The sequence below is a fragment of the Suricata suricatta genome, chromosome 9 (genome assembly GCF_006229205.1).
Source record: "Suricata suricatta isolate VVHF042 chromosome 9, meerkat_22Aug2017_6uvM2_HiC, whole genome shotgun sequence".
In the NCBI taxonomy this organism is placed as follows: domain Eukaryota; kingdom Metazoa; phylum Chordata; class Mammalia; order Carnivora; family Herpestidae; genus Suricata; species Suricata suricatta.
In genome coordinates, this window is record NC_043708.1 from 63,023,124 (window position 1) to 63,044,941 (window position 21,818).

Genomic DNA, 21,818 nt, shown 5'->3' on the forward strand with positions numbered 1-21,818 from the left:
TGCTAAGTCACTGCCCCTTCCTGATTCCTTCATGCTCATCACTGTTGTGTACTTGTCCATGGTGTTGCTTGATCTGAAGAGGCCAATCCCTTCTCTCCTTTTTTATAATGTGCCTTCCTTTGAAGTTCATTTCCAGGCCTATGTCACCTATAAATGCTTCCCTAAAAACTATAGCTTATAATGACTTTTGCATTTTCATATGTGTATATGTGTGTATATAATGCTGCTTCTATATATAGATAGGTTTTGTGCATCATATAGAGGCATTATATAATTGGTTATTATATATAAAGAAGATAAACTTACATACAAAGAAATATGTCTTGTTTCCAATGGAATACTGTATCCTTCAGGAAATTTAGTCCATAATAGGTACTCAGTGCTTAACAGATTTCTTAACTGGTCAGCATTTCTTTGCTTAAAAATGTCTTGACCAATTTATGTGCTGTCTTATTTTTAACATGATTTTTAGTTTCAATTTGAATTAAAACCTATATTCCTTATTCTCATATACAGCCTTACACCAAGAGTGGCAGAAAAAGTGACTAGCAGAAGATAGAGGATAAAAATATACCATCAAAGTTCATTGAGTAGCCTCTGGAAACATAAAATTTCCCATTTTAGTTTTAATCTCTTTCATTTTAAACATAACTATAAATTCTTTAGTGACCATGAAATTTTTAATATTTGTACTGAATTGATTGCTACAAATTCCTTTAAAAAAAAGAATTTACTATAAAATAAACTCAGGTGGATAGTAGTGGTGGTTGCATAGCATTGTGAATATACTAAATGCCATTGAATTGTACACTTTAAAATAGTTAAAATTATAAATTTTATGTTGTCTATATTTTATCACACTGAAAAATAAATAAAAATAAATTCACTGTTTGTCAACCACCAAGTAAGACAACAAAAGATGATGAAACTATGATACAATTTAAACATTTTCAGTTATAACCCAAATGTTAAAATCTTAACACTACCTAAATTATCTTAACAGTTCTAATCCTTTATGAAAAATGTCTGAAAGGCTAGAAATTTTTGCCTTACTCATTGATGATTTCTTTTTAGGAACTCTACATATAAATTATATAGGAACTATACATATAAATTATATATGCTGACACAAAGTGTCTTTAAAAATGTATCTTACAGGAAGCATCTCAATTCTGCCTACCATATTGTACCTTACAATTGGGGTCCTCAGAGAAACTGCTGTGAAGTTACCTGGGGGTCAGTTATCTTCAACTGTTGCAGCTTCCCTACAGGCCTTGAAAGGAATATTGTCTTCTCCCATGGCCAGAGCAGAAAAGAGTCACACTGCTTGGACTGATCTTCTCCGTGGTGCTTTAACAACAGTACTTGACTGCTGGGATCCAGGTAATTCAGGCTGTTTGGAAGCAATTGTTCAGTTTGTTTTGAAAAGCAAGTGGAGGAGTGTGTGGGTGGCTCAGTCGGTTAAGTGTCCGGCTTCAGCTCAGGTCATGATCTCATGGTTTGTGGGTTCGAGCCCCACGTCAGGCTCTGTGCTGACAGCTAGCTCAGAGCCTGGAGTCTGTCTTCGGATTCTATATCTGCCTTTCTCTCTGACCCTCCCCTGCTCGTGCTGTCTCTCTCTCTCTCAAAAAAATAAAAAACATTAAAAAAATAAAATTAAAAATAAAAAGCAAGTGGAATGGTATATTCACTACATATGTATTTAGAGAATATGTATAAGTAGATAGAAACATCTGTGTTCTCATTTTAGTATCTTTACTCTTTAATGCGATTAAATGACTGGCCTCCTGTATATTAATAGTGAGAGACCTTCAAAGGTAATACTAATTTACAAATACAGTATAATCCATAACTAGCTGGCAAAAGTACATAAGTTACACATTGTAAGTCTAAAATAAGACTGATTGGGTTTATATCCTCATTCCATCCACCACTTACTGGCTAACTAAGTAGCCAAGTTTACCCAACTTCGCTGAGCGTTAGTTTTCTTATTAACAGCATAAGGGTATTGTGTTGCAGGAAATTGTTAGAGTGGTAACATAATACATGGAAAGCATCTTACTTATTATCTGATATATATCAGTAAATGATAGCCAATATTATGGTCAACATCTGTAAATTTGTTTTACTCTTGTTATTGTGTAGTTTTCATTTTCAACATGACGTCTTGGTGATTATAAAGTCCTTAGCCATATTACAGATTGGCCCTGCCTTCCTTGGTCTGTTTACAAAATGTCACAATTCACCACAGTCTATTTCATATAGTGTAAAAGTTTCAATTGAATTCAGCATTTATTGACCACCTACTTTGTGCCCAAAGTTGGGAGTCTCGTGGAGTCTAGCTCCTATAAATTGTCATATGATTAACATGTATGATTAATACCATAGAATACTCCTTGAAGGCAACAGTAATATCTTAATTATCACTGTATTTCTTAGTACAGTAAAAAAGAGACTGATAAAAACTTAGACTAATCAGCTGTTTGAGTGAATCAGGCAGAAGGTAACAGGTAGGGTTTTCTGGAAGCTCAGGCTGAGATGGAGTTTGGGAAGCCAGAGGTTTATTAAGGAACAACATCTGTAGATAGGTGTGAAAGGAGTAGGAAGGCAGCTTTGGGCAAAGAAGTCGGACTCTAGTGCAAGCCCCCGACAAAGCTCAGCAGATTTGCCAGGAGCTCTGCGGGTTGCCTGCCCCTTTGAGTGTCTCACATAGAACAGAAGTGGCCTGTACTCTACCCTCAGATGTGGGCTATTCCAGGAAAGATGTGATCTCAGTCAAGGCAAGTCTAGCTTGAGGCCAACCCTGAAGCAGCTAACTGACCATAATCCCCATGGCTCGGCAGCCCTTCCCTCCAGGAAGGGGATCTCAGTGGTGCACCTGTATATCTACCGAGAGACTTCTCGGAAGAGTCCGTTTCTTTTTTTTTTTTTTTTTTTTAATTTTTTTTTTATTTTCTTTTTCATATTTTATTTATTTATTTTTTTTAGAAGAGTCTATTTCTTACAGGATTAGAAAGCATTTTCCACACAGACATCATAGAAACAGGTCTAGGCACAACACGTTGATGTATAGACCAAAATAGTATGGTACATTTGGGGACATCAAATATAAAGTAGTGAAAGAATGTGGGGTTAGGAGAAAAAAGGAGGGTGATGAATAGTGCTTAGTAAAGAGACGAGGCTGAATGGTACATGGGGCCAGTTTTACGGAGGTTTTGCACGGTTTGTAATTTGGACTGCTTTGAATATGCATGTAGAATCACTAAAGGGCTTTAAGAAAGAGAGTAAAGTGATAGGATTTGCATTTCTGAAGAATCACTGTGGCAGCTATAGAAAAGAAACAAGATATTTGGAGGTAAGATAGTAGTAGTAAGGATAAAGAGTAGAATAATGAAAAATGGAACGTTAAGCATGTATTGACAGAATTTACTGATAATTTGGTTTAGGAATTGAAAGGGTAAGTTGACTGAGTAGTAACCGTTTCCAAAGTGAACATTTTCAGGGGAATGTAGTAAATTGAGTTTGAAATGCCTATCAGATAATCCAGTAAAGCAAAATATGTGGAGGTCTGGAGTTTGAGAAGGTTATCTGAGCTCGAGATGATTTAGACTACATGTATTTCATTTGAGAGTTGTCAGTGCAACCTGTGGAATGGATAAAATCACCCAAATTGAGTTTATGGAGCAAGATGGGAAGAGATTCAGGAGAGAATGCAGTCACAGAAGGCAGAGAAAAGAGTTTTATGTTAACAGCATAAATACGATGTAAATGGGCCATAAGAAAAGGGGAAGGATGGAGTATAGACTTCTCTTGACAAGAAGAAGAGAAAGCTGAATTAAAATACAGTATCAAGGAATTTTTAAAATGAGACCCTAGCATGAATTTATGCATATGGTGGAGAAAAGAAGGTAGAGATGGAATTCGAGTTGGAAATATTAGGGAAGGAAGCAATGTTCCTTTCTAAGCAGAAAGAAATAGAATTTATAGCACATTTTGAAGGATTAACCTCTGCCAATATGAGGAAAGAAAAGGAGGTTTAGATAGGAAGTGGTAGGTATAAGTTTTTATATTTAGAGTTATAGTGAGCTTGCCTCTTCTGTCTCACACACACACACACACACACATTTTTTTGTTTTTTATCAGAATGCGGTTAGGATTGTGAGGATTTAGACTGTCTACTGAGAGAAATTAAAGCAGGAAGTGATGATCGTAGGTTAACCAATTTCTGTGTAGGGAATTGCCCAAAAACTGTAGTGGCTTAAAACAACAGGTCAGGAATTTGGAGCAGCATGGGGGTGCTCCTCTCTCTGTTATGATGTTGGCCAAGGCTGTAGCTAGAGCATCCATTTCCAAGATGACTCACTTGTCGCTATTGGAGAGTCTTCAGCCTCTTGCTGCTGTTAGCAGAAAGCCTCGCTTCCACTTCCGTACCACAAAGCCCTCTCCCTGGGGCTATCCTAGGTGAAATAGGATGAGAATAAGGGAATTTGGGCAGGGGTTGGAGAATAAAAGAATTTAGAAGAAATGGAAAGAGAAACCCAGGAGAACTTTATCTTACTGAAAATAAAAAGACATTTTTACCAAATAGACTAGTTTACTACTGTTGAAACTACTGTTGTAGTTTCAAGTTGCCATGAATGACTGAAAGTAACAACTCTGTGGGAAGCAGTATAGCATCATGATGAACGGTATGCTCTCTGGAATAGACATTCTGTCTTACCAATTGTGTAGCTTGGACAAATGACTAATTTCTATTCCTCAGGCTCTCGTCCGTAAAATGGGAGACTAAGGGTACCCACCTTACGGTGCTGTTGTGTGGATTAAACATTGAATATATATAAAGTACTTATAGTAATGCTGTCATAATTTTAAATGTTGACCCAGGTACCTTTTTTACTTAAAATTCAAATCATTTTTATAAAATAAATCCCAGTCATCCATAATATTTTGCTTTCATTGCTACTGTCTATCAGGTGTCAGCTCAGTTATTAATCTCCTCAAGGCTTTCTCTGACCACCCAGTGTAACAACTCCTAGGTTGCTTTCTTTTATCTTTTAATGAATGTTTTATATTCATAGACTTGGTGATGAACTGAAGTTAAATTCTTTATTTACTTTGTGGTATACAGTATATCTTCTCTGTAAATTGTATACTCAGTGCCAAAAAGAGTGCTGGCACATAGTGAATGTTTCTTAATTATTGAATGAATATTAGCAGAGCTGTTGTCTCTATCTCTCTATATCATGTCTTCATAAGTAGCAATCCATTCTTAACACAATTTAGTGGGTTGAATTTGCTGCCCCTTTTCCTTTTCAGATAACATTGAGTTTTCATAGCAAGCTCTTTAAAATTATTGAATGAGAATATGAAAGTAAACATGAAGGGAAATGAAGGAAAATTACATCTACTAGAAAATTTCTTCAAATGAATGTGGCCCATGCAATATTTTTAGGTTTTTCTGTATATTAAGAAATGGTATATATAGCAAAGCACAGGTAGTTAAACTTGATATTTGTATTATCGAAATACAAATACCTTATTCTTAACCAAAAAAATGTGTACACACATTTCTTATCTGCTCCACAACAAAAATGATAATCACTAACACATGTTGAGCATCTGTATAACATGCTATTCTAAATGCTTTACATGAATAACTCAGTCCCCATAACTATAAATGTAAGTACTATTAATATTTCCATCTTACAAAAGAGAAAACGACAATAGATATCCAAGGTCACACAACTAATAAATGTGTATTCCTAGTAAATCTACACATGTATTTACAGATGTCTGCCTATGAAGAATATAATTACTTTGGTAAATTTTGGCTCTAGAATTACTTACAATGCATATTTTGAAACCTACAACATTTTTCAGGATGATTAAAATCAGTCCATCAGTGTTTATTATTTATAACTGTTGTGCACACACACAAAAAAAATTGTTGCTGTCAAACTAGATGCATCTTCACACAGATAAATAGAACAATAAATATGACAATGTTGGGATGTTTCTGATAGATCATTTCTCTTCAGTAGATGGAACACATCAAGAACTTGACGAACTCAGTCTCCTTACTGCTATCACAGTATTTATTTTGTCTGCCAGTCCAGAAGTTACTACCATCCCATGCCTTCAGAAGCGCTGTATTGAGAAATTTAAGGCTACTCTTGAGATAAAAGATCCTGTGGTAAGTCTCCTTAGCAGAAAGATGTTTGTAATAGGAATATGTTTAGGCTTTTGCAGAATTTTGTGATTTTGTTGGTTTCAAAAAGAAGTACCAGGCTGATTTTTTTTTTTTATTTTTTAGGTGTGGAGTAATTCCTTATTCTTGGGGTGACAAAGCCAAATAATAATGGCCCCAAGGATAGATCAGAGTTGGAGAAAGATAAAGGAAATGGTTTTTTAAGTTTTTTAATGTTTTTTATTTATTTTTGAGAGACAGAGGGAGACAGTCTGAGCAGGGGAGGGTCAAAGAGAGAGGGAGACACAGAATCTGAAGCAGGCTCCATGCTCTGAGCTAGCTGTCAGCACAGAGCCCGACACAGGGCTCAAACCCACCAACCGTGAGATCATGACCTGAGATGAAGCCGGACTTGCTCAACTGACTGAGCCACCCAGGCTCCCCAAGGAAATGGTTTTTTAAAAAATTAATTTGAAATAGAGGCATCTTAAAGTTGATGTATCTTTAGAAATTACAAGGGAAACTTAGATACTTTGTAGTTTATTATAGTAGATTTCCTAAAAAAGAAAGACTTCACATATCTTTAAGAATATGAAGTATTCTTTATATGAAGTATGGGACCCTACACAAAACAGTACACACAAATTAATCTCATTCCTTTATGACCCCTTAATTTGCTACAATAACTTCCTATTTATGCACTGCAAAATAAGTCTGTGGCCAAATTTGTTGACTCCTGAAATCTAAGAACCAAATTTTCTCTCAGGAAAAAATAATCATTCAAATACAATTAGAATGAATTGGGTAAAGTATGATTTACATATTTGATCTATAGTTTTCTTTTTTATATAAATCTTTTTTAATGTTTATTCATTTTTGAGAGAGAGAGACAGAGCATGAGTGAGGGAGGAGCAGAGAGAGAGGGAGACACAGAATCCACAGCAGGCTCCAGGCTCTGAGCTGTCAGCACAGATCCTGACACAGGGCTCAAACTCACACACCGTGAGATCCTGACCTGAGCTGAAGCTGGTCACTTAACCAACTGAGCCACCCAGGCACTGCGATGTATAGTCCTCTTTTGTGCTGTCCTGTTTGCTGCTCTCACAGCTTGATAGGAGCTTTATGTAGCAGTCTCAAAGGCTGGTTCTGCTGTGTGATGACAGAAAGTTAAGGTGGTCCAGACATGGTTTCTTAAATTAAGATCATGCCATTTGAACATTTAGATATAAGTGATCTTTATCTAGAGTGTTTTCTGAAATCCCCAAAATAGTTGTCAGATTTGTGTGTATGTTTGGTTCTGGTTTTTTTCTACATGATAGAGGGGTATATGAGAAGGAAAATAGGAAGTAGAGAAAAAAAAGAAAGTTAACCACTCGTAGTTATGCTATCCTAGCTAATCCATATGCCTCTATTCTCTCTAAACTGTCATAGCCATTGTTAGCATGCAAATATGAATACCTGTGTTAAAAAACTAAATTCAACTGAATATATTTTAAAGATCTTATTGTTTTAGTCAACATTTCCTAAATTGGGCAGCATCCCATTTGGCAGATAGAAGTGAGCTCTGAAGAGCTGTACAAAATGAAAGACTTATAGACAGAAAGGGACAAGACAAGGAGGTTACTAGCAAAGTATGGATTGTTTCACCATCCTTTGGGAGACAGCAGGGGTCTGGCAAGCAGATTACCTCACTAGTGCTGACCAGGTAATTCCAAATTGACTATAACTAAGTTAGGTATTAAGTCTTGGTTTGGTCACATGGGCTTTAGCACAAGTGACTCCATTTTGGACCTGTCATCTCCTTTTTCTTTAACAATCTTCCCCTTTTTGATCATACTCCCAGCTTAACTGAGAGATGTGATCAAAGCTGAAAGCACCCCTCTCAGCTACCAATGAAGCTCTTGCAGGTTTTGCTGATCCTCTGTGTGGTAGTCACAAGTCACAACTTCAGGTGCACATTTTTTAAGTTGGTCATTCTTTTTGTTTCTTTCTGATATTCTGGTCTTGTGCACATCATTTGCATGGTGGTTAGCAGCTATGAGCATGCATTTAAAACCTATGAGGAAAATCAGGACACCAGGAAGATTTTTTTTATTATGTTTGTTTATTTTGAGAGAGAGTTCGAGCCGGGGACGGGCCAAAAGAAAAGGTGAGAGAGAGGGAGGCAAGGATGGAGGGAGGGAGAAAAAGACAGAGAGATATTGAGAATGAATTCCAAGCAGGCTCCATACTGTTAGCACACAGCCCAACGTGGGGCTTAATCTCACAAAGCATGACATCGTGATCTGAGTCAAAATCAAGAGTCAGACACTTTACCAACTGAACCACCTGTGAGCCCTCAGGAAGATTATTATAATGATTACTATAAGCAGGATATTTCTCAGCATCTGGAGTGCACTTTGCAGCCATAGTCCCCAAGACCAAACCAATTAAAATCCATTTAATCAAAGAAGACCCCATTTCAGGAGTCAGTTTTTTAGGCTGTGCAACCTGTTCACAAATCTTATGTAGCTGAGTTTTAACTTCCCCAGAAGCATAATCATGGTACACCAAGTGGTACTGACCACAACACAGACACATTGTTCAGCTAAAAAAATAATAAAGGGCCATTCTGTTATCAAGAATGACCTTCTGAATCATTACTGCCTCCATGTAGGTCTAACTCAATGTAAATTCCAGGGAGTTGACCAATAAGGTGTCTCAGTTTGCTTACAAACAATCAGGTAACCTAAGAGACACTGCCTGGGTATTGCCAGCCATCTAGACATTCATAGGCTCAAGGAGAATGATAACCACTACAGACCAAGATAAGTCATATTGGAGGCATAAACCACTCTCACTGAGGTGGTACATTTAATGGTTTCATTTATAGGGATTATTACATTTGCTCGTTTAAGCCAAAGGTCACTTAGGTTTTCTCTCAATCTAGCTTGAAATAAAGAGTTGTTCTAAATTCCTTGCACAGATGAATAGGTTGGTGAGATCTTTTCATAATTGGGGGCAGATCTGATTTAGGTAATCATAAGAGCATGGGTATAAATATACTACAGTTTGCATAGGCATTCGTGTCTAATTGGGCGAGTATAGTGATAATCAGAGAAGAGTAAAAAGGAAGCAGTGGATGTTCTGGCCAGAAAAGTCGAACTCAGTAAGTGACTTCTAAGGAGATGTATTGTAGTTTACTAACAAGGGCCTGGGAGGTACAGATGGTGGCATTATCTTTGCCCAGGCTAGTACCAAAGTAAAGGAAGTAAGAGAAGAGAGAATTTCATGTTTAGTTATAGTGAGAAGTCTTGATCTGGCATCTTGAATAGAAGCAATCTACCTTGATGTCTGTTCCTTCTCTTCCTAGTCGATTTGATTTTAAGGTCTCCAGTATTTGCGCAGGACCAGATGTCCATGGGAGCCTTCTTGAGCTGTGAATACACACCCAAGGTTCAACATCTTGTACTTTGCATTAGCATCAGTTCTTGGTAGGGTCTTTTCTAGGAGTCCCACATTTGCAAAAGCATCAGAGTACAACAATAATTGTACATGACAGAAGACTTAAAAATGTCCATGGTTAAAGCTCTGATGAGAGTTCATTATCATGCAGCTGACATGAAAATTTGGTTATGACACACAGTATTTTAAGGGAATAACAGGACAGGAATTATGACTAATAGTATATCAGGACATGTCAGATTTCTAGGAGTTTCACATTTTTTCTGTTACATTTATAACCTATACGTATATAAATACAACATAAAGAAGGCTTAGTATTATTTCCTTTTGAGAATGTTTCCCACATAATTTAATATCAAATAAGCCTAATCAGTTTAACAGCGTTGTTTTATAAGGAGCAAGAACACTTTTGTAATTTTTTAAGAGTCATATGAAAAATCCCGAAGTTGGTTCCAGGTCAAAAAGATTTCATTTAGAATTAGATATGGAAGAAGTTTGCCAATAATATCAACAGGTTTTAAAACATTTGGTCAAATAGTAGGGCTGTAGGTGACTGTGAAACATCAATTGGTTATCCATTTAACCAGAGGGACAGTTAGAGATTTCACAGGCAATTCAGAAAGTTACATGCTTGTTTAAAAAAAAAAAAAAACAGTTCTTTTACTAGAAAAGATTAAGTTTTCCTAAGTAACCAAAGACTTGACAAAGAGAGTATGAAACACAGGGAATTATTTTGACAAAATATAGAATCTTTGTTTTCTGGGCAGATTATTTTAAAAGGCAAAGAAAAACCTTTATAATCTTTTATCAAGAGCAGACCAGTAATCCAAGAAAACTGTGTCCTTTTAACAGAGAGAAAATCAAATTCTAGTTTTGTACCTGTGTATTTTTAATATTAAAGCTTATTTTCTTTTTCTATTTAAACAAATTTATTCCAGTCTTAGGCAGCTTGACCATGCATAAAATTCCTTTTCCAAGATCCTTTATCACAAACCTTCTACAGCTTTCTTTCATACCTTTGGATTTTATTCTCTGTTTTTCCTCTTTCCCATTCTGAAATAACCAACCTCACTTTAGGACAAAATTATTTTCTTTTTCCTCAACAAAACTGCATCTGCATTGCTCATGCTTTCTTTTCCTGAAAACACACATCCTACTTTCCTAGTATACAAAGGTGATTCTATTGTCAGTTGAGGCATCACAGCCACTAACTCAAGAAACAAATGGGTTAGCCCTGGTGAGCTGCCTCAGTGAACTGCTCCATTCCTAGGAATCCCAAGGGGGTTGGACACATTGAGAGCATAGCTCCTGTCTGGGTTTGCCAACACTATTACCCAACAAACTCGTAAACTAGCCAGAGAAGCCAATCACTCAAGAGACAAGGGTTTAGAAAAGAGAAAGGCAGAATTTATTTTGGGTGCTGGCAGCCAGAGAGGTGGTTCAAGCCTTAACAACTACCTCTCTTCCAGCAAAATGGACACCTGGAGTTTTATAGGGAAAGAATCGGGAGATACATGCAAGAGAGCAGGCAGCTCTCGTGTGGGGGTTGGTATATGTTAAGCAAATGATGATGGGCAGGGAAGGGACTGGAATGTGCTCTTCTAGGCATTCCGTTGCTTTCAGAGCTTTTCTGGCTTGTCAGGTGAAGTGTTCAGATCATTGCAAAATGTCTTCCACCAATGCCTCAAGAAAGTACAAAAATAAGAACAATGAGTTTCAGTTAGCATACGAGTTAAGCAATCTTGTCTATTTCTGGTCTTAACTACTGGGGCCTATAGAGGGGTTGCTGGCAATTATTTCTAGTAGTTTAATTACATATATGAAAATTTTTAACCCTTTGAAAGCTTAATTTTTAATGGAAAACTAAGTGAACAACTGTGAATCGTTACACCAACATTTTTGAGGTTGACAAATTTATGACTACGTTTTGTATCTTCTCAAAAGATATTCTTCCTCATAGTAAATTTTTCAGTGGGGAACCAAACATTTGGATTTTTTAGTGTTTATTTATTTATTTTGAGAGAGAGAGCACAAGCAGGGAAGAAGCAGAGGGAGAAGGGGAGAGAGAGAATCCCAAGCAGGCTCCATGATGCCAGCGCAGAGCCCAAAGCAGGGCTTAAACCCACAAACCATGAGATTATGACCTGAGTGGAAACCAAGAGTCAGATGCTTAACTGAGCCACCCAAACATGTTTACTAATAGACCCACCTATCTTAAGTTTCTATGTTATAAGCCAAAAACAGATAAACCTATGTTTAGTAATTAATGTTTCCGTTTTTTATTTTATTTGGAAATGATCCAGATAGATATTCAGTGATATCTCTTTCAACTTAGTATAATTTTTAAGGTTTCAAGTTACCAAAAAGATTTTTAGAAACTATTTTTAAGTAGACTGATGCAGGCTGGCCAGGTCCAAGGACCCAAAGGGGTGCCACAGGGCCTGCAAAGAGGGTCCTTGGCTTTGTGCACGATGGAAATAAAACACAGCCAAAAGGCGGTAAAAGAATTTATTGAAGACAGAGCAGATACAGACCATCTGGGAGACTCAGAAAGAAAAAGGAGCATGAGTCTCATTTTCTCTAGGAAGTCTGGAGTTTTATTGAGGATGGTGGCCCAGTGTATATGCCTTCGGGCATCCAGGAACTGGTCAAACAAGGATTGAGTGCTCTGGTATCTTAAAGAAGTTCCTTACGCCCTGGAGCCAAGGGTCTTCCTGTCAAGATGTTTGAAATCCGCGTTTGGAATCCGTAATCATGGAAAACTGGTAGCCCTGCCTGGTCACTCCGTAGATGTTCTCAAGCAAACAACTTTCGTTTAAAATTTAGGCATGAGATGGGTATGATGATGCAAAACTCACTAGTTGATTAAAGAGCTGTTGGATTCAGGGGGCACCTGGGTGGCTCAGTTAAGCACTTGCTTGTGCTCTGTCTCTTCCTCTCTTTCAAAAGGAAATAAAAAAGCAGTTGGATCCAGATTGTGTTTCTGCCAGCTGAGATAAGATTATCTGCTCAAATGGCTAAACCTTTCTTAACTAATATTTGTAGAAAAGACATTTGTAAAATTTGTCTTGACATAATTTAAAAAAAATTTTTTTAATGTTTTACCTATTCTTGAGAGAGAGAGAGAGAGAGTGTGAACAGGGGAGGGTCAGAGAGAGAGGGAGACACAGAATCCGAAGACAGGCTCCAGGCACTGAGCTAGCTGTCAGCATATAGAGGGGCTCAAACCCAGGAACCATGAGATCATGACCTGAGGCGAAATCGGACACCAACCGACTGAGCCAGCCGTGCACCCCTGTCTTGATTTGCAGTTGTGTGTTTTTGGAACGTTTTAAGTGGATATGTAGTTTCATTTTAACTTAGGGAAGGAATCCTTAAAAAATGTTCCCATTAGGCTCTGAAAATCAGCTTCCAATTTGGCCAACTTCTAACCATAGAGTTATTTTTTAAAAAGTTATTTCAAATACCATGTCAGGTTTTAGTTAGGACAAATAGTAAATATTCCTGGCCATATATTGAACAACCCCTTGAATTCAAGAGGCATCCTTAAAGAAGGTGTAAAAGATGTTTTATATTCCTCTCTCTACTGGTTACTACAAACAGAGATCTAGGAGAGTGGACTCTGGTAAGGGTTATCCTCCTTAGTTAGCATCTACCAGTTTGCCCAGGTTCCCACGTGCAGGCCCTGAATGGGATCTATGTAAATAGCGTAGCTCCAGTATCTACCAGGATTTGGTGAGGTTTTCTATTCATTTTAATTTTGTTTGACCATTTCCTTGTCCCTTTAAGGAATAATATAGCAGTGAACCAGAAATTCCCTCAGAATCTCATCAGCTCTGGGAAGGCCCATCATGGGGGCCTTCCTTCGAAGGAAGATATGGGAGCATTCAAATTGATGTTGAAGGATTTGCACAAAACTGTTGAGAACAAATTTTTTTCCAGTATTGCAGTTAATTAGAAATGAGGGGCGCCTGGGTGGCTCAGTCAGTTAAGCCTCTGACTTCAGCTCAGGTCAGATCTCACGTTCGTGGGTTCAAGCCCCGCTTCAGCCTCTGTGCTGACAGCCAGCTCAGAGCCTGGAGCTGCTTCCGGTTCTGTGTCTCCTTCTCTCTCTGCCCCTCCCCCTCTCATGCTCTGTCTCTCTCTGTATCAAAAATAAATAAAACATTAAAAAAAAAAAAAAAGAAATGAGACATCAGTTTCTGTGCCAGTGTTTTGATGATGGGCCCCTAAGGGGCTGTAGTACAGGAGGTGTTGTTTTAGATACCTTTTGTGGGGCACCTGGGTGGCTCAGTCGGCTGAGCATCTGACTTCAGCTCAGGTCATGATCTCACACTCGTGGGGTTGAGCCCCGCGTCAGGCTCTGTGCTAACAGCTCAAGGCCTGGAGCCTGCTTTGGATTCTCTCTCTCCCTCTCTCTCTCTCTCTCTCTTTCTCTCTCTCTCTCTCTCTCTCTCTCTCTCTCTCTGCCCCTCCCCAACTCACACTCTGTCTCTCAAAAATAAATAAACATAATTTAAAAATATTTTTTTTTAAAAGATACCTTTGTGTCTTTAATTTTTTATTGCTTTTTGCAATGAAAATTTCAGTGAAGCTATTTTGGAATCTTGAAGTCTTTTGGAAACTTCTGCATTACATTTAAAATAAGTATCCCACCCTCTTTGAATTTAGGAACCCTTGCTTTTTTAAATGCATTTTTTAAATAAATGACTTTGTCTAATTGGCACTTTCTCCATAATAGCAATTGTAATTCTCGGTTGCCTTTAGTAAGATTTTGCCATTTTTGTAGGTCTTTATAGCTGAAGAGACAGTTCCTAGACATAAAATAAGCAGGTGTGCCAGAAAGCTCAGTGCTCAACTTGTTGAAATTTAAGGATTCCATTTCTTTAAGTCTTTGGGTCTCTCAGAGCCAAACTGCTACTTAAGAGGGATGTCCTGCTGAGTTGGGGATTGTGTGGTATTTTACAGTGTACTTTGCTGCACAGAAATTTTCTTGAGGTTGCTGGGTAACCTGTGTCAGTCTAACCCACTCCATGATCAGTTTATCCTACACCGGAGTCTTAGAGTCAGGTGGGAGGTGCTGACAACTTTTATGTACTCCACCTGTGCCTACCAATTTTGCAGCTTTTTGACTTCCTAGTTTTCCATCTGCAGTGGCCTTTTATTTCATGTGCACATTAAAATAGCTGGAGTAACCAAACTGATGTTACCGCAGACTGTCCAGTAGAAGGCCTTGCGTGCATCACCAGCAATTCCCAGTGTGGAAGTGGGGGCTGGGGAAGGAGCAGAACCAGCAGACCCCAAATGGTGACTTCAGACTGAACCACCAGTCCTACCTGTGTTTCTCCTTGTCGCTGAAGCCTTCAGAAGTTTCCTTGGCACCACCTTGCCCCAAATCTGTCAAGAAACAAAATTCAATGGAGTAAATTTTTTTAATATCATTTATTTTTGAGAGAGAGCATGAGCAGGGGAGGTACAAAAAAGAGGGGGACAGAGGATCCAAAGCAGGCTCCACACTGAACGCAGAGAGCCTGATGTGGGGCTCTAACTCACCAACTGTGAGATGATTACCTTAGACGAAGTCAGATGCTTAGAATGACTGAGCCATGCAGGTGCCCCTCAATTGAGTACATTTTAAAGATCTTAATGACTTTATTCAGTGATTCATGAAATGAATCCAAATTTAAGGGAGCTTTGAAGAGCTGTACAAAATCAAAGGTTTATAAACAGAAGGCGGAGGGATGAGGATGTTACTAGCAAACAGTGGGTTGTTTTAGGCAAAGCCACCTTGCGGGGGTGGGGGGTGGGGGGATATCTGGGGTCTGTCAGGCAGATTACCTCACCAGTGCTGACCAGGTAATTCCAGATTAACCAGGTTAAGATTCCAATACTGGGAGAGGTTGAGACTGTAATTGGGTATTAAGTCTCGGTTTGGTGACAGGCACTTCTCCCTGCTGACTCCATTTTAGGCCTGTTGTCCCACTTGCAACACCTGTTGGCACTTAGACTTCCAAAATAAGAGCTAAAGAAAGACATAAATTTAAATGGAGGGTGCCTGAGTGGCTCAGTTGATTGAACAGTCAACTCTTAATTTCAACTTAGGCTGTGCACTGACAGCACAGGGCCTGCTTGGGATTCTCTTTCTCCTTCTCTCTCTGCCTCTCCCCAACTCGTTCTCATTCTCTCTCTCTCTCAGAATACATAAACTTAAAAAGAAATTTAAACGCCTTCTTTAAGAAACTTACCTAAAAAAGTTTTAATTCAGTTTTTAATTTCCTTTTTTACACATGCATGTTAATATAAATGTAAATTTATATTTACAGTTTATATTATTTTTGTCTCTCCCCTGATTAGATACAAATCAAGACCTATCAGCTCCTACTTTCCATTTTTCAGTATCCAAATCCAGCTGTTTCCTACCCATACATTTACTCTTTAGTATCCTCTGTTGTGGAAAAACTGCAAGAAGTAGACAAGAGAAAGCCAGAAGACATTACTGAGCTTCAGGTCTTTCAAGAATGCATAAAGGTCTTGGAAGCACTTGTAACCGTTGCTGAAGAACAGCACCGTAAGTGTCAGCACTAAATTCATACTAAATAAAAACCTGTCCCAAATCAAGAACTTAATGTTATTTTAAATGTAAAACATTCTGTTGATCACTTAACATTATTTTCCCACATTCATTTAAAGGTAGGTGTTGTTAATTCTAAGTATTGATATTATTGAGTGTTAATTTGAGACGAGAAAGTAGAAGGATATTTTTTATCCCTTCAGTGGGGAAAAAAACGTGTACAGATCAAAAGATCAAGTGAGTTTACAACCTTGTATAATGAACATTTATACCCTTCGACCCAGGACTTACATCGTTTATTTACTTGCTAGGTTCCCAGCTGGTGGCCTGTCTTCTGCCCATCCTCATTTCCTTCCTTTTGGATGATAATACTCTGGGATCAGCAACTTCCGTAATGAAAAGTTTACATGACTTTGCTTTGCAACATCTCATGCAGATTGGGCCTCAGTATTCATCAGTTTTTAAAAATGTCATGGCTTCTTCTCCTGCCCTGAAAGCCCGCCTTGAGGCTGCTATCAAGGGCAATCAGGAAAGTGTCAAAGTCAAGATACCAACATCTAAACATCCCAAGAACCCTGGAAAGAATGCAAGCATCCAATTAAAGACCAATTTCTTTTGACTCTTTTGTTTTAATAGTAAGCACCTTAATAAAATAATCGATCATTTCTTTCTCTTTGGGGACAAAAGTGACATTTTAGACACAAGTGCACTTGGAGGTCTGGTTGATTGTCTTAAATAGCTGTGACTTTTCAGATTAATATCAAACTTAATATTTTTTTGTGTTTTTTTTTTCAATTTAATAAAACCACAGAGCTCTTGCCAGGAATTTCAAGAAAGTGCTAAGGAATTGAACATTCTAAATAGTCCACTGCTTTAAAAATGAAATGGTTTTCTTCTGACAGTCCATACACATATGGTATAGTTAATACTTTGACAGATAGAGATTTGACTCTAGTATAAATTATCTGCATTTATATTGTATCCCAATTGCTAATTTAAAATTCTGCCTTATTCAGTAATTAAACTTTCTTGGAATTCTCAACATAAATGATTGGAAACTATTTAGGAAACTTGGTTTAGAATTATACAATATTTAGTAGTACAAGTTAACTACAGCCCTGCAGTGTGACTTAAGATCTGGTGTCTATAAATATCATGGCTTTTCATCACCTTTTGGTTTGGCTTATTTTGGGTTCAAGAAATGGAAATTTTACTTATTTTGAATAGAATAGGGCATCTCCACTTAATTTCTCAGAGGACTTTCTGTTACCTTTGTTCCTAACAATTTTGTTCATTTTCATTTGTGACTGACATTCATATCAATGAGTTCACATCTATATTTAGGTCAACTATGGGTTTATATAAAACAAATTTAGATCATCAATGAATGCAAGTATGTTTTTTTATCATGAAACATATTTTAATATAGAAAAAATCTAATGATAGAGTCGTATTGGTTGAAAAATATTTTTTAGCTGTTGGTGATCATTGACTCTCCTCCCACTTCAGTGTTACATGTAAGAATCAAGCACTATGTCACAACGTAGCATTTCCCTGTTAAAAATTAAAAACTGGAGTGATGAGGCATGCTCAGAATTGAGAAAAAAATACTTTGAGTCAAGAAAGGACAATGTGATGTACTCTATTTTATTATGTTTATATATAAATACTCTTGTAAATTGTTCAGAATGAAAACACTTGACAAAATCTAACACTACAATCAATTTTTTAATTTACATAAATAAAGCTAATTTTCTTTATCATTCTTGTATTTGAGATTTTACTTACAAAAGATGGCTGATTCATCTCACAGATTCCAGAAAATCAATATCCCTTCTCTGTAGCTTGGCATTTCTATCAGAGGAGTCCTTTCTTTGGAGCATTCTTAGCAATGGTTTGGGTTCTCTGTCTTCCTAATTGTGCAAATTAGAGTATATACTTCTTACTGTTTACTTCACCTGAATGTCCTTCTCTCTGTTGTATCTGGCAGATTCCCATTCCTTGTAGGCTTGGTTTAAATGCCACTTCCCCTTGTTAACTATCCTAACACTTCTTCCCCCCACCTCTTACACCAGGCAGATTTAACTGCTTCCTCACCTGTGTTCCTGTAATATTTTACCTGTTCTTCTGTGCATGGAACATCGCACTGCATTTTAGTATCTCCCTTTTAGACCACCTTCTAAAAGGAGGAATTTTGTTTTGTAACTGCCTTTGTGGCATCAAAAAGATACCTAATCACTGTTGAACTGCACTGATACAGGATGGATTTGAGGTCAAAAATCTACTTCTTTGTCAAGGCAAATGCTAGACTGGGTTGTTCTCAGGATACAATTACTAAGTTGGTTGAGTTCTTTTGTTTCATTCAGTTCTTTTTTTTTTAATGTTTATTTATTTATTTATTTTTGAGAGAGAGCAAGAGCATGAGCATGAGTGAAGAAGGAGTAGAGAGAGAGGGAAACAGAGGATCCGAAGCATTGCACAGCCTGATACAGAGGTCAGTCTCAGAAACTGACGACATGACATGAACCAAAGTTGGATGCTTAACCAACTGAGCCACCCTGGCGCCCCATTTAGTTTGTTCTTAAACATTAAGATTTTTCTGGCAATCCCTATAAAAATAATACCACCATTCTTCAGAGAGCTAAAACAAATAATTCTAAATTTGTATGGAACCACAAAAGACCCCGAATAGCCAAAACAATCCTGAAAAAGAAAACCAAAGCTGGAGGCATCACAATTCTGGACTTCAAGCTGTATTGCAAAGCTGTAACCATCAAGACAGTATGGTACTGGCACAAAAACAGACACATGGATCAATGGAACAGAATAGAGAACCCAGAAATAGACCCACAAATGTATGGCCAACTAATCTTTGACAAAGCAAGGAAAGAATATCCAATGGAATAAACACAATCTCTCTAGCAAATGGTGCTGGGAAAACTAGGCAGCGACATGCAGAAGAATGAACCTGGACCACTTTGTTACACCATACACAAAAACTCAAAATGGATGAAAGACCTAAACGTAAGAGGAAACTGTCAAAATTCTACAGGATAAAACAGGCAACAACCTCTGACTTTGGCCATAGCAACTTCTTACTAGACATATTGCCAGAGCCAAGGGAAACAAAAGCAAAAATGAACTATTGGGGCCTCATCAAGATACAAAGTTTCTGCACAGCAAATAATCAGCAAAACTAAAAGGCAACCAATGGAATGGGAGAAGATATTCACAAGTGACATCTAATAAAGGGTTAGTTAGTATCCAAAATCTGTAAAGACCTTAGCAAACTCAACACTCGGGAAACAATCCAGTGAAGAAATGGGCAAAAGACATGAACAGACTGCTCAACATCACTCATCATCAGGCCTCACACCTGGCAGAAGGGCTAAAATTAACACAGCAGGAAACAACAGATGTTGGCAAAGATGCAGAGAAAAGGGAACCATTTTACACCGCTGGTGGGAATGCTAACTGGTCTAGCCACCCTGGAGAACAGTATGAAGGTTCCTCAAAAAATCAAAAATAAAGCTACCCTGCAACCCAGCAATTGCACTACTAGGTATTTATCCAAAGGACACAAACATGCTGATTCAAAGGGGCACATGCATCCCAATGTTTATAGCAGTGCTATCAACAGTAGCCAAATTATGGAAAGAGCCCAAATGTCCATTGACTGACAAATGGATGAGGAAGGCGTGATGTGGTGTGTGTGTATATACGCATACATACACACAGTGGAATATTACTTGCGATCAAAAAGGATGAAATCCTCCCACTGGCTGGAACTAGTCCATGTGGATGGAACTAGAATATATTATGCTAAGTGAAATAAGTCAGTCCTAGAAATAGAAATATCATATGATTTCACTCACATGTGGAAATTAAGAAATAAAACTGATGACCATAGAGGAAGGGAAGGAAAACATAAACACAGAGAGGGAGGCAAACCATAAGAAAGTCTTTAATACAGAGAACAAACAGGGTTCCTGAAGGGAAGCTGGGGGGTGGGGGATGGGCGATGGACATTAAGGAGGGCGCTTGTTGGGATGAACACTGGGTGTTAAATGTAAGTGAAAAATGTAAGTGATGAATCATTAAATTCTACTCCTGAAGTCATTACTACACTATATGTTAACTAACTTGGATTTAATAAAAGTGCTGTGAATCTATGCCCCCCCCAAATATTAACCATATTAAATGATTTCTACTTTTTAGTGATATAGTTTCCTGAATGTTTGGGTAAAGGTGTTACATGAATGTGAGTAGTTAGGAAAATATGTCAAGTGTTAAGGCGCCTGGGTGGCTGAGTACGTTGAGCATCTGACTTCAGCTCAGGTCGTGATCTCGTGCTTTTTGGATTCGAGCTCCGTCCGTGTCAGGCTCTGTGCTGACAGCTCAGAGCCTGGAGCCTGCTTTGGATTCTGTGTCTCCCTCTCTCTCTGCCCCTCCCCAGCTCGTGCTCTGCCTATCTCTCTCTCAAAAATAAATAAACATAAAAAAAAAGAAAAGGAAATAGGTCAAGTGTCTTGGAATTAGGAACTTTGAATTAGGCACTGTCCTATAAGTTCTTTTGTTAAATGTTATCACCTTATTTAATACAACACTGAATTAGTGAGTGTATCCTTAGTGATAAGGAAATTAATGCTTCACAGCTAGGATTTGAACCCATCTTTTGGATCCAGGGTCCATGCTGGAGACAAAACAAGTGCTCTGGCAGGGTAGCTAAAGGGTTGCTTTTCTCTTTTCCAGTGCTCCACATTCCCTCAGGAGCCTTCCTCACTCCTTGCTGAAGATGTTTTCAGGTGTATTTCTGGAAACTGCCACCAGAAGCTTTCTGGGGGATAGGAAAATGTTGTTTTGTTTTTTAACTGTGTCCTCCGCAGTTTCTATGGACCAGTTTATATGATAAGATATTGATAGAAGTTTTGATTAGTTTAATCTGAAAAATATATTAAAAATTGTTTATTTCTCGGGGCACCTAGATGGCTCAGTTGGTTAAGCATCTGCCTTCTGCTCAGGTCATGATCTCATGGGTCATGGGTTCAAGCCCCGCGTTGGGCTCTGTGCTGACAGCTCGGAGCCTGGAGCCTGCTTCAGATTCTGTGTCTCCCTCTCTCTCTGCCCCTTCCCAGCTCATGCTCTGTCTCTCTCTGGCTCTCAATAATAAATGTTTAAAAAAAAATTTTTTTAAGAGTCTCCAGTTGTGATAAAGCAGTTAGACTTTAACTAGCTTGGTAACTATAATGAAATACATTGATTAGTAACTTGGCTGAAACAAAGTGGTATATTTGTCTTGAACTTCTATTTTTCTATGGGAAGAAACAGAGCCAAATTTACTAGTGGAATCTAGTTCTATTTAAGTACTGTTTCAAAGCTTATCATGGAAAACAGAAAATAACATTGGATATAACTGATTTCTGTTAATAGAATATTGAAGTAAAATATTACTTCTAGAAGAACTTCAACCTTAAAGGGAATATAATGGCACATAAATCGATACAATAAGTCCTATAAAGAGTTATAAGCATAGAGGTGCCTAGCAGTTTTGACTGGAAAAGCACGTGACTCTTGATCTTGAAATAGTGAATTCAAACTTGGGATGACTGGGTGGCT

The 21,818-nt window shown here is 37.9% G+C and overlaps 1 protein-coding gene across 13 annotated transcripts in view; it reads left to right on the forward strand.

Moving 5' to 3' along the window:
• Positions 1-17,965, forward strand: part of HEATR5A (HEAT repeat containing 5A) — a 106,251-nt gene extending 88,286 nt beyond the window's left edge. For 11 of the 13 annotated variants that reach the window (XM_029951285.1, XM_029951284.1, XM_029951290.1 and 8 more), the window contains 4 exons: positions 1,159-1,383; positions 6,039-6,193; positions 15,986-16,199; positions 16,514-17,965. In XM_029951285.1, the coding sequence (XP_029807145.1) occupies positions 1,159-1,383; positions 6,039-6,193; positions 15,986-16,199; positions 16,514-16,821 (902 nt within the window). In that variant the 3' untranslated portion in view covers positions 16,822-17,965. Of the gene's footprint in view, positions 1-1,158; positions 1,384-6,038; positions 6,194-6,313; positions 6,451-15,985; positions 16,200-16,513 lie in introns of those variants that run through there. The other 2 variants (XM_029951287.1, XM_029951294.1) reach the window with 2 other exon arrangements.
• The last annotated feature ends 3,853 nt before the right edge of the window (positions 17,966-21,818 follow it).